Source organism: Bos indicus, chromosome 12 (assembly GCF_029378745.1).
Source record: "Bos indicus isolate NIAB-ARS_2022 breed Sahiwal x Tharparkar chromosome 12, NIAB-ARS_B.indTharparkar_mat_pri_1.0, whole genome shotgun sequence".
NCBI classification, from domain to species: Eukaryota; Metazoa; Chordata; class Mammalia; order Artiodactyla; family Bovidae; genus Bos; species Bos indicus.
In genome coordinates, this window is record NC_091771.1 from 50,253,751 (window position 1) to 50,267,509 (window position 13,759).

At 39.4% G+C, this 13,759-nt stretch overlaps 1 protein-coding gene across 7 annotated transcripts in view; it reads right to left on the reverse strand.

Annotated features, from left to right (window-relative positions):
* TBC1D4 (TBC1 domain family member 4) overlaps positions 1 to 13,759 on the reverse strand; it is a 210,753-nt gene that overhangs the window by 129,250 nt on the left and 67,744 nt on the right. The window contains exon 1 of one of the 7 annotated variants that reach the window (XM_070800344.1): positions 9,387 to 13,206. The exons of the other annotated variants lie outside the window; for them this stretch is intronic. Within the exon in view, the coding sequence (XP_070656445.1) occupies positions 9,387 to 9,425 (39 nt within the window). The 5' untranslated portion in view covers positions 9,426 to 13,206. Of the gene's footprint in view, positions 1 to 9,386; positions 13,207 to 13,759 lie in introns of those variants that run through there. 7 annotated transcript variants of the gene reach the window in all.

Genomic DNA, 13,759 nt, shown 5'->3' on the forward strand with positions numbered 1-13,759 from the left:
TCTAGAAAAATGGTAGTCATAGCAATGGAAGCATAGCTTTGAATCTTCCCAAATCTCCACATGAAAACAGAACAACTAATACCAAAACCAAAACCCTGGACAACATCCACAACAAAACCAGGTGAGACAGTATCTTCTTGAATCCCCAAAAATACAAATCATTTGGTAGAAATCACATGCAACTACAAGACTTGCACAGTCCCTGAATCTCTAAAGAAAGGAAGAAAGTGAAGCAGTAAGGTGACTAAGGAGCCTGAGAACCAGAGTAACCAACAGGTACTTACTACAAAGCCTTGCTGGCCAACGTCAGAGCAGCAACTGAAACTGGAAGGCTTTTGGCTACTCCAAAAACAGATGAATGATAAAGCCGATGGCCAAGTCTAAGGGGCTAAACTCTGGAAACTGCACCCCTCAGCACTCACACTCAAGATGGGAACTCAGACTGACAAGAAACTGCTAGACATAAAATCTAACTTGAGTAGAACAGGAAAAGGAAAGAGAAGGTCCAGAGAAAAGAAGAAAAGGAAATCTCACAAAATAAGCTACTGCATTTTTTAACAGTCTTATGAATATATAATTTACATATCCCAAATTTTGCCTTTTTAAAGCATACAATTCATTCATTTTTAGTGTATTTACAAAGTTATGCAGCCACCAGGTCAGTTCAGTTCAGTGGCTCAGTCGTGTCTGACTCTCTGCAACCCCAGGGACTACAGCATGCCAGACTTCCCAGTCTATCACCAACTCCAGGACCCTGCTCAAACTCATGTCCATCGAGTTGCTGATGCCATCCAACCATCTCATCCTCTGTCGTCCCCTTCTCCTCCTCCTTTCCCAGCATCAGGGTCTTTTCCAATGAGTCAGTTCTTTGCATTAGGTGGCCAAAGTATTAGAGCCTCAGCTTTAGCATCAGTCCTTCCGATGAATATTCAGGACTAATTTCCTTTAGGATTGACTGGTTGGATCTCCTTGCAGTCCAAGGGACTCTTTAGAGTCTTCTCCTATACCACAGTTCAAAAGCATCAATTCTTTTTGATGCTCAAAAAGAACTGAGGATCAATTTTTTTCTTTTTGGCGCTCAGCTTTCTTTATGGTCAAACTCTCACATCCATACATGACTACTGGAAAAACCATTGCTTTGACTAGATGGACCTTTTTCAGCAAAGTAATGTCTCTGGTTTTTTACATGCTGTCTAGGTTAGTCACAGCTTTTCTTCCAAGGAGTAAGCATCTTTTAATTTCATGGCTGCAGTCACCATCTGCAGTGATTTTGGAGCCCAAGAAAATACAGTCTGTCACTGTTTCCATTGTTTCCCCATCTATTTGCCATGAAGTGATGGGACTGGATGCCATGATCTTAGTTTTTTGAATATTGAGTTTTAAACCAGCTTCTTCACTCTCCTCTTTCACTGCAGTCATCACCATTACCCAATTTTAGGACATTTTCAACACCCCAGAAAGAAACCTTGTACCTGTTACCAGTCACACTTCCAAATCCTCAGCCTTTCCCCTCTCACCCAACTCCTAGAAACCACTAATTTATTTTCTCTATTCACAGTTTTTATTATTTTACATAAATGGTTGTTACACAATATGGTCTTTTATGACTGGTTCCTTTCACTTGGCACTTTTTGAGATCCATCTATGTTGTAGCATGTATTGCTATGCTAAGTCACTTCAGTCGTGTCCGACTCTGTGCGACCACATAGACGGCAGCCCACCAAGCTCCCCCATCCCTGGGATTCTCCAGGCAAGAACACTGGAGTGGCTTGCCATTTCCTTCTCCAATGCATGAAAGTGAAAAGTGAAAGTGAAGTCGCTTAGTCGTGTCCGACTCTTAGCGACCCCATGGATTGCAGCCTAACAGGCTCTTCGGTCCATGGGATTTTCCAAGCAAGAGTACTGGAGTGGGGTGCCATTGCCTTCTCCATAGCATGTATTAGTAATTCATAAACTTCATTCCTTTTTATTGCCAAATGATATTCCATTGTATAAGCATAACACTTTTGTTTCTCTATTCATCACTTAAAGGGCATTTGAGTGGTTTACACTTTTTGGCTTCTATGAACAATGCTGTTATGAACATTCATCTATAAGTTTTGCATACACTATGTTTTCATTTCTCTTGGAACTGTTGAGTAATATGGTAACTCTATGTTTAAACTTTTGAGCAATTCCAGACTATTTCCCATAGTGGCTGTATGATTAATGTTTTACATTCCTGTCAACAATGTGTGAAGGTTCCAATGACTCTACTTCTTTGTCAACACTTGTTACTGTCTGTCTTTTTTGTCATTGCTGTTCGGGTAGGTGTCAAGTAATAATTTGTGGGTTTGATTTGCATTTCAATATGGCAAAAGACACTGAGCATTTGACCATTTGCATATCTCCTTGGAGAAAATGCCATTGAAATACTTTGCCCATTTTTAATTGGATGATGTGTCTTTATTATTGAGTGGTAATAGTTCTTTATATATTCTGGTTATAAGTCCCTTTAGACATATGATTTGCAAATATTTTCTCTCATATTACGCATTGTCCTTTCATTTTCTTGAAGGTAAAAGTGCACAACCTTTTAATTTTGATAAAGTCCAGCTTAGTCTTCTCTTTTGACCTTTATATTTTGGAGGCCATATCTAAAAAAACATTGACTAAATCCAAGGTCATGAAGATTTGCTCCCACATTTATTCTAGGAGTTTTATAGTTTTACCTCTTACATTTAGATCTATGATCCCCTTTAAGTTAGTTTTTGGATAGTATGTGAAGTAGGCTGCAAGTTCATCCTCGTGGCTACAGTCCATGGGGTCACTAAGGAGTTGGACATGACTTAGCAACTAAAACAACAACAATACAGCTTTCCCAGCACCACTCACTGGAAGGATCATTTATTTCCCCACTGAACTGTTTTAGCACTCAGGCCAAAAGTTAATTTACAATAAATGTAAGAGTTTATTTCTCATCTTGGAATTCTGTTCTATAGATCCATGTCTATCTTGATGTGAGTACCACACTGTCTTGATTACTATAACTTTGTATTCTGAAACTGATAAATGTGAGTCCTCCAACTTTGTAATTTTTTTTAATGCTTTGAGTATCCTAGGTCTCCTGAATTTCAGGATAAGTTTGCCAATTTCTGAAAAAAAAAACAAAAACAAAAAAACAAGCCCTTGGGATTCCAAAAGTGATTGCACTGAATATCTTGATCAACTTGAGGATGCCATTTTAGCCATATTAATTTTTCCAATCCATGAACAAAGATGAATTGCCATTTAGTAGATTTCATTGTTTTTCAATAACATTTTGTAGTTTTTAATGAACAAGTCTTGTACTTCTTTTCCTAAATTTATTTCTGTTTTGTTCTTTTTCATGCTAGTGTAAATGTAATTGTTTTTTTAACATCATTTTTGGCTTGTTTATTGCCAGATGGAAATTTCTGGTCTTAATCATTTCATCTAGAGCAAACTCTGGATTCTCTCTCTCCATTTCTCACTCCCTTGCTTCCAAACATATTAAAATTCCAGTTTTTCAGAAAGAGCTACTGGTAAGTTATCAGTCTTACCCTCAAGAAAACTTTTATTAGATGTTTTAGTTTGAATATATGCATGTGTGTGTATATAATTATACACATCTGTGTTTTTTTTTTACAGTTAATGAATCTACAAACAGAATCTTACCAACATTCATATTACAATGATGGTAGGTTATGGGCAATTTTTTTCATCATTGCTAAATTTGTTTTCAAATTTTTTCTATAATTAATATGTACAATTTGTTTCTATTTTTTTAATTCAATTTTTAAAGTGTTTTTTCACTTCTGTCAAGTAAGTTTGTCAACTGCTTCAATTTAAGACTAAGAAAATGACTATAATTTCAGTTAGTATAAATTCATTTCCGTAGTCTTAGAAAACATTTGATACTTTTCCAGTGTGAATTCATTCAAAATTACTCATTAGACTTTTTTTTCCTTCAAAATACTCTAGTTGATAGATAATTTAAAGTATTTGAGCCCTTCTTGAATTTTTACAAGTTGATTAGTTCACTTCAGCTTGAGGTGCACAGTTTGATTCAGACTAATCCTTGGTGAAGTTTCACAGTAAAATAAACAAACTCCTAAATATAGCTTTAAGGGACAAAACCATAAATCTCTTTAACAAACTAATATTCTGCTGCCTAGAAACATCTTCAAAAAGGGCATAAATGTTCTCTGTAATCCATCTTTTAGATATCTGTAAAAAGCCCCTTCTAATCTTAGGATGTTAAGACACTGCTATCACTTTATCCTTATCCTGTTCTGTCGCCTCTGGGGGAAATGAATCTGATGCAAACCTTTTAAATGTTCCGATCTTAAAAAAAAAAAAAAAAATGTTCCGATCTACTTCACAGAATTTATAAAAAATGTCCTTAGTTTCAGGATTTTAATATTTGTTCCCCAAATTCATTCTTGTTTACTTTATCCCTATTTGCCACAGACTTAAACTTCAGTTGCCTATTTTGTTCAAAGGAAATCAAAGTCCTCTGGGAATACTGTTGTGAGCTCTAAATAAGCTGATATACATAAAGCTCTTAACACAGCGTATGCTGGTGATAATCACTCAATAAATGGTAGCTCCAATTAGCTCTATTTAATACATTTTCAAAACTTTACTATATTATCTCCCCCTTCCATACTCAAAGTTGTTCAGTCTGTCTTCCTCTACAGTCTGCTGAAACCACACCCTCCCTTAACGTGTATAGTAATCTGAGGGTGGGCACACCTCAGTGTTATACACAGTAGGACAATGTGCCTTCTGTCTCCTTCTCCTCAGCTGACTCCTTAACAATTGCAACCTATAGCCCTAGTGAATTATGCCCCAAATAAACTAGGTGCCAATGAAGACTAGAGGTCAAAACTATAAATAAACTCCACACGTGCTATATTTGCTTAAGAAGATGGGTCATGGCACACCGCAAAGAATACTATTACATGATCTGCAGTCAAAAAATTAAACACCTGTTTTGTTTCAGAACAACCACATGGAAATTAATAGTGAAATCAACTGCCTTAAAAAGAGGAAGTTCACAACCTATATTTCAAGCATAGATATAAAATATTTTCACCAATCTCAAATGCCAGACACTTCACACAGACCATGACTCCAAGTGGCAAAGGCTATATAAGTCCACAGAGATAAAGAGGCCAAAAGTACCCTAATGCTGTGCAGTGTGTTTTGCAAGTGATATAAATCTTCTTCTTCAAAGCTGTTCTTTACTTTTCTTTACTGAGCCCAAAAAGGAAGCAGATGGTAAACATGACAACAACTCAAATTTTAATGCAGATAGAGTAAATAAAATACACACTATCATTCTTCTCACCTTTACAATGTAATGTAACAAAATGAAACTAGTTACCACTTGGTAGGAAATGTGAGGTCTTCTGTAAAACCCAATTAATGTTATCAGTGTTATAGCGGATATAATTATATATCAATATATGATATACCGACAAAAGCCTTTGCCCTGTGAGGCCTTTAGGATCCCTCTCAAGCTTACAAACATGTGAGGGAAAGGACTTTTCTAAAAATGCTTCAGAGGCTGGGACATTTTGAACAAAGAAAGTGTTTAGAAAGAACAATGCTGGAATTGTTGTATAATACTGTAGTAATAGCCCCAAGCACAGGATGCTAACAGTGTCTCTTAAGACCCTAGGGCTCAAAAAGTATTACCTCTACTTGCAATACCAACTTTACTTAATCCTAAAAATTTTCAGAAGACTAAGGGTGGTTTCCCAGATAGCTCAGTGGATAAAGAATCTGCATGAAATGCAGGAGACAAAGAGACCTGTGTTCAGTCCCTGTGTCAGGAAGATCCTCTGGAGAAGGGCATGGCAACCCACTCCAGTATTCTTGCCTGAAGAATCCTGTGGACAGAGGAGCCTGGAGGGCTACAGTTGGGATTGCAAAGAGTCAGGCAGAACTGAAGTGACTAAGCACAGCACAGCAAGGATAAATGAGTCAGCTTGCCTGAGTATATTCTCAGTTTTTTATGTGAGACAAGGAGGATTGTACACCTAAGCCGGTGGACAATTCCAACTGAGTCCTGGATGATGCTGTTAAAAGAGTTGACTTTATTAAACAAACACTAGTTCATTGTAGAAAGTCTCAATAAAGAGCACTGAAATCTCCTTCTACATATGGAAAAAACTCAGGGGCATGGCAAAAGAAGAGTTCTCAATAAAGTCTACTAAGAGGTGAACTGCCTACAAAATCAGACTGAGAAGCCTATATCACATTCTAGAAGAAGGAAGAACCATCCACTGAAAGATTTTTAGTATGTTGAAATGATAGAAGTACTTAGAGAAAATAGACACAATTAGACTAGTTAGGATGCCATCTCAATAATCCAGATATGAGGTAATCCAGCTGTGGACTAAGGATTTGGAAGTAGAAAGGAAGAAATGCATACAAAGACTATTCAAAGTCAAAATGTGAAGAATGTTTGAATGCAAGGGTAGAAAGAAAGAAAATCATGGTAAAGTATGAGGTTTGAGGAGAGGTCACTGAATTCAGTTCAGTTCAGTTCAGTCTCTCAGTCATGTTCGACTGTTTGTGACCCCATGAATCGCAGCACGCCAGGCCTCCCTGTCCATCACCAACTCCCGGAGTTCACTCAGACTCACATCCATCGAGTCAGTGATGCCATACAGCCATCTCATCCTCTGTCGTCCCCTTCTCCTCCTGCCCCCAATCCCTCCCAGCATCAGAGTCTTTTCCAATGAGTCAACTCTTCTCATGAGGTGGCCAAAGTACTGGAGTTTCAGCTTTAGCATCATTCCTTCCAAAGAAATCCCAGGGCTGATCTCCTTCAGAATGGACTGGTTGGATCTCCTTGCAGTACAAGGGACTCTCAAGAGTCTTCTCCAACACCACAGTTCAAAACCATCAATTCTTCAGGGCTCAGCTTTCTTCACAGTCCAACTCTCACATCCATACATGACCACTGGAAAATCCATAGCCTTGACTAGACAGACCTTTGTTGGCAAAGTAATGTCTCTGCTTTTGAATATGCTATCTAGGTTGGTCATAACTTTCCCTCCAAGGAGTAAGCGTCTTTTAATTTCATGGCTGCAGTCACCATCTGCAGTGATTTTGGAGCCCAGAAAAATAAAGTCTGACACCGTTTCCACTGTTTCCCCATCTATTTCCCATGAAGTGATGGGACCAGATGCCATGATCTTCGTTCTCTGAATGTTGAGCTTTAAGCCAACTTTTTCACTCTCCACTTTCACTTTCATCAAGAGGCTTTTTAGTTTCTCTTCACTTTCTTCCATAAGGGTGGTTACTACCATAGATTAAAGAGGGATGTCAGAAGAAATAATCAAGACTTTAAAAGATGAATTCATTTTAGACACATTGAGTTTGGAGAGGCGTAAGACATTCAATTGCAGTCAGTCACCAGCACTGGTAGCAGTTATGATGTAAGAGACCCGGTGACTACCACACTGCTGAGAATGGCTAACACTAGAAAAGTATTAGATGGATGAAATTTCCCTCAGGGTCATTACATTCTGCAAAAACAAGTTTATCAAGCCATTCTTACACAGACATACCATTTGAAAGTACTTCTAACCTTGGCACTCTTTACCTTAATGCTTTAAACTGTGTTTGTGAACACAAAAATATTAAATAACAGATCACCAAATGTAGTTCTGGCAAACAGCAAAGTGTGCATCACATTATGAATATAAAATTCATTCTGTTGCTTGAATTTATTTTAGACTTTGGTTTTTCAAATATTTTTCTTACATTAAATGACTTTTTGTTTCCAATTATCTTGTGAGAAAGCACACAATTTGTTTGGATCAAAAATATTAAGGCTGGTATACAAGGAGGAAAATTTCTTAGGTTAAAGAGTTTTACTTGATCATCTCCTGATATTTTTGGTTTGGTATACAACCACCTGAACCAAAAATAATCTTAACTTTTAATTCGTATTATTTCTGGCAGCAACAGGAAACAATCCATCATGGAATAAAGAAAATGACAGCTCACATAAATATCAAGTTCCTCCTTAACCATTTAAAAAAAAAGCATAACTACTTTGTGAAATTCAAGGGTCAAGGAACTGAGTGATATGACTTGCTAGGAATTTTGCAATATATTTTGATTTATAACTGAAATTAGGAAGCACATTACTTATGTAAAGCAAACTCATGAAGAAGTTTAACAAATACTTGGTATAAACCCTTGATCTACAAATCAAAATGACTACTCTTTGCAATAAATACTATGGCATGTTTTCCTTTATTTCCTCCTACTGTAAGAAGTAGAATTTGCACATATAAAAAGCGATCACTCATTCATCAGTAGTGACAAATATACCATACTAAAATCATAAAATGTTAACAAAAGGAGAAGCTGACCATGAGGAATGGAGGAACTCTATGTGCTATCTCTGTAATTTTTCTGTAAATCTAAAATGACTCTAAAATTTAAAATTCTATTTAAAAAAATCACTGTACTTTTATGCTTTTTAAAGGTCATGTTTTGCTTTAGTCTCACAACCAAATATTCATTCGATACATACATATTGAACAAATGGGTATATTAAGCTATACACAATACACAAAGATGACTAAGACCTGAGGACTAAGACATCAGGACACGCATGCTCAGTCACTCAGTTGTGTTCAACTCTTTGTGACCCCACGGACTGCAGCCTGCCAGGCTCCTCTGTCCTTGGGATTTTCCAGGCAAGAATACTGGAGTGGGTTGCCATTTCCTTCTCCAGAAAGACATCAACTCCCTCTAATTTCCAAGGTCTCACCCTCAAGGACTTTAATGTCAGAAGAAGAGATAAGACTGAGGACACAAAGTACAATACACAAAAGTCATAAAGCAACTTTTCCTCCCCTTTGGTGGTTCAGTGATAAAGAATCCACCTGCCAATTTAGGAGCCAAAGGAGACGTGGGTTCAGTCCCTGGACTGGGAGGATCTCCTGGAGAAGGAAACGCAACCCACTCCAGCATTCTTGCCTGGAGAGTCCCATGGACAGAGGAGCCCTGCAAATCCATTGAGGCAGGCTGAATCTTCCTCTGGACTTAAATCTAAGGCCTCACAGTTGGGTGCCAGGTGTTGTTGGATAATGAAAAGTCTCTAAAAGAGTCTCAATTCCGGAATTAAATACCCAGTTCACATAGAAACCAAATTCCGTACTTCATGCAAAAGTAGAGTGTCGCCCTCCCCTGGCTCAGACCTGCCGTTTTCTCTTCCCTTGACTAGCAGCTTTCCTTGGCACATCCTACTGACTCCTGTGCAGTTGCCTGCGACCCCCTTGGGGAGGCAGAGAAAGTCTTAATGTGTTGGTCATTCAGTCGTGTCTGATTATCTGCGATCGCATAGACTGTACCTTGCCAGGCTCCTTTGTCCACAGAGAAAGTCCAGCCATTCACTTCTTCAGGGATCTTCCTGACCCAGGGATCAAGCCCGGGTCTCCTGCATTGCAGGAAGATTCTTCACCATCTGAGCCACCAGAGAAATTCTTAACTGCCCTACAAATACCTATATTGCTTTGCCATTCAGATGCCCAGAGATGTCTGCTCCACCCACATATGGGCTCCCTGACCCATCTGTGACCAACGCCAGCATACCTTCTTGGGATGGTCACTTACAATTCCATGGAATATCTCCAGCCCATTGTCAGTGGGAAAACAGACTCCCCACCCACTGTTCTCTACTCTCTGCCACTGTCTCCATCAGCCAGCTTCTTCCTTTGAGATTCCTCTGGCATAAATGTTACATGGTTCTCTCTGTTCCCCAAGCTCCAGAGAACACGATCAGGCTCGCTTTTCATTCTTTCTCTCTCCCTTCCTTCCTCCCACCCTGACTCTTGCTCATAAGCACAAATGGACATAATAAATATAAATAACTCAAGGCACTTTTACAGTAATTCAAATTTGAATATGAACCGTACCCAAGGAACCCCTTTACTATGCAACTGACTTTATAATTCCCTCAGATAATTGCTTCAGAAAGTTTGGATGGAGCTTATTCTGCTAGTCAAGTTCTGTTGCAATCTGAGAGGTGTTTTTAAGCAATCATCTGGCCTCTTTACAGTTCTGACCTCTTCCAATTCCAGTGCTGGATTAAAAAAAAAGTTGTTGAAGATGTTGCAACATTCTTACCCCCCTAATTCCTTGGACTGCTACCTAAAAATGCATCTATCTAGTTAAGATCACAGATTCTACCAACTTTGTAGTCTTATAGCCTATTACCAGCTTTAAGAAAAAACAGACCAGATGAAATATCTTAGTTCAGATTAAGCACCCCCTGGTGTTGGTGATGGACAGGGAGGCCTGGCGTGCTGTGATTCATGGGGTCGCAAAGAGTCAGACACGACTGAGCAACTGAACTGAACTAAACTGAACTGATGTTATATAGGAAAAGCTATTTAAAATAATATTAAATGAGGAAAAGTACTCTTCCCAATACTCTAACAGATGTTGTTTCTTACATTACAGAAGGAAATGAGCGGGACTTCCCACTGGTCCAGTGGTTAAGAATCTGCCTGCCAATGTAGGGGACACGGGTTTGATCCCTGGTCTGAGAGGATCCCACATGCCGCTGGGCAACTAAGCCCGTGCACCCTAGAGCCCGCGCTCCCCAACAAGAGAAGCCACTGCAGGGAGAAGCCCATGCACCGCGACTAGAGTAGCCCCTGCTGGCTGCAACTAGAGAAGGCCCACATGCAGCAACGCAGACCCAGCACAGCCAAAAATAAATTTAAAACTTTTTTAAAAAGGAAATGAGGGACTTCCTGGTGGTCCAGTGGCAGAAACTCCCCACTCCCAGTGAAGGGGGCTCGGTATCGATCCCCTGGTCAGGAAGCTAGATCCCACGTGCTGCAACTAAAGAACTGGCATGCCCATTGAAGATCAAAGATCCGTGTGCTGAAACTAAGACCCAGTGCAGTCAAAGAAACAAATGAAGGAAATGAATGAGAAGCACATGGTGGTAAATGAGTGAATAACAATCTGCTGAAGGATAAGACTGAAGCAGGCATCATATATTAACTGTGGCCTCCCAGTCATCACTACTTTACGGGTGGTGGTACATTTGGGATTCACAAATTGCATTAAATTCAAAAATCTTTACTGAGTTGCTTACCATGTGCATGATACCAGGCTATATGCTATAAAGAACATTTTAAAAATTATATGATACAGTGGCTGTCCTCAGGGGTGGTGAGATATATACAAATAACCACAGAATACCACAAACAATAAGCACTAAAAGAATATGCCACTACGAGATTACATTTTCTGATAGGATTAGAAGACCTCATACAGGAAGAGGCTTTTTGCTAGATTTTAAAGGAAAGAGCAGGATTTCATGGGGCAGAAATGGGAAGAAGATTGCATTAACAAATACGAAGAGGGGGAAAATAAAGAATGGCTTGTAACATGTTTTAGAGGAAAGGATAGCACCAGAGAATGACAAAGAGCTTGGATCTGGAGAATTCCTCCAAAAAGAGTGAGAGATGAGTTCTGGGTGGAGCAGCAGAAAACAAAAAGGAAAAGGGACTCCTCTTATTTCAAAAACATTTGATCCCAGAGAAGGAAGTTCCACCGACTGACGGCTCCCAGCCACTCCTCGCCAGCTGCAGCCAGCCCTGCAACTACAAGGCCCTATCTATAATATGTAAATCCTAAGCATGGAGTTTGGGATTTTAAATTTTTGGTTTTGAGCATAAGTTTTGAATTTTAAAAGGTTTGAATTTCTTTTCAGAGTGCTGCTGCAGTACATACACAGTCACACAATCTACATGTGCAGCCTTCCTTCTGTAGTTCGAAACTACCCAAGTCTCAAGGGGGATTTGATGAGGTAAGTAAATGAGAAATTTACAAGTGCTAAAAACAATCTGAAATGCAGATCTCTCTATTTGCAAGAAGATAAGCCGGAATCTTAATCAGACGGCTATTAAAGCTCCCTGGAACATAATCAGAAATAACAAAAGTTTCAAATAACCCCATACAATTTTGCCTTGTGAGATCCTTGTGAATTCTATCCAATAAGAATGTAACAAGTCACACCTAATAGACTGAAGTACCCAGATGCCATGGGAACAAGGAAGAGAGCAAGAAAACATAAAAGCAGGAAATCGTTCAGGAAGGAGTGAACAACTTCTAGCGAAGAAACACAGCACATGCAGGGGCTGAACAAGGCCATTAGTTATTAATAGAACACGGAACTTGAGTGAATAGAAAACGCCAAGAAGTTAATAAAAGTAGGAATGATTTAAGCAGGCTTACACACTTGGCTATTATTAAGAGCCCAACCTCAGGTATTCAGACAGTCAACAAATAAAACTCTTCATTCAAAATTTAGATGTTTACCTCTCAACAGAAACCCTACCCACTTACCCCAAATGAGGCACTAAGAACATCTTGGCAGCCGTGTCACAATGGCTTTCCAAGTTTCTTTCAGAGAAATGATGAGCTACAGGAACAGCTGGGCACCACAGCACAGCTGCAAATCTTTCAAGGGCACAACTGATGCCTCAGAACACTGACAATAAAACAAACCCTTGACCTCACAAAGTCTTTTCTGGCCATTTTATTTGGCCACATTACAATCTCTCCATCCTTGAATTCATCATTGGTTCTGGTCTGTGACCGTCATTGGTTTTGGTCTCTCTGACCCTACTTTCAGTCTCCCTAACTGTGGGGTCTTATCCCGAAATACCTTGACCAAAGTCCTTGAGGACAGGCATTGAGTTCCACTCATGTTTGCAACCCCCAAGGGTCTGGTATAGAGTCTTCAGGGATTTCTTGTAGAATTGGAAGCCCTGTTGCTAAATATTTCTTTGGAGTATATTTATACATACTCTCCCATTACAAAATGTTCTATAACAAGGATTGCAGAATAACTGTTTTTGCTAGGAACAATTACACTTCAAAGGAGCACAGCTATTCCATTGGTTGTGTGTAGTGTCTTGGAAGAAAAACATGATATAAATCAGCATATCATAGACTAGACAAATAGAACTTCTCTAATAAATCTTGTTTTCAACACAGCAATTGTGGGCTTTAGAAATGTGCCTCATTTCCTTTATTATTAAAAACAAGTAAAAATTTTTTAAAAATGAAAACAAGTAAGGAAGTATTTCGACAACATTTTTAGCAAAAGAGAAGATGAAAGTATCAGTGGCTCAGTTGTGTCCGACTCGTTGCGAACCCACAAACTGTAGCCCACCAGGCTCCTCTGTCCACGGGATTTCCCAGGCAAGAATACTAGAGTGGGTTGCCTTTTCCTTCTCCGGGGAATCTCCCTGTCTCAGAGATTAAACCCCCATCTCCTGCGTTGCAGGTGGATGCTTTACCACTAGGCCACTAGGGAAGCCCCCAGCATAGGCTCATGGGTTATAAAGACTGTGCACTAAAATGCACAGTTAGTAAACAAAGGACTATTTTTTTTTAACTTTTTGTTTTGAGTTGGGGTATAGCTGATTAACAATCGTTATGATAGCTTCAGGTGAACAGTGAAGGGACCCAGCCACACATATATTTGTATACTAAGGGCTGTTTTTAATGACACCTTCTGTGCTTCCCTGGTGCCTCAGCTGGTAGAGAATCCATCCTCAATGTGGGAGGCCTGGATTCCATCCCTGGGTTGGGAAGATCCTCTGGAGAAGGGAATAGCTACCCTCTCTAGTATTCTGGCCTGGAGAATTCCATGGACTGTACAGTCCATGGGGTCGCAAAGAATCGGACACGACTGAGC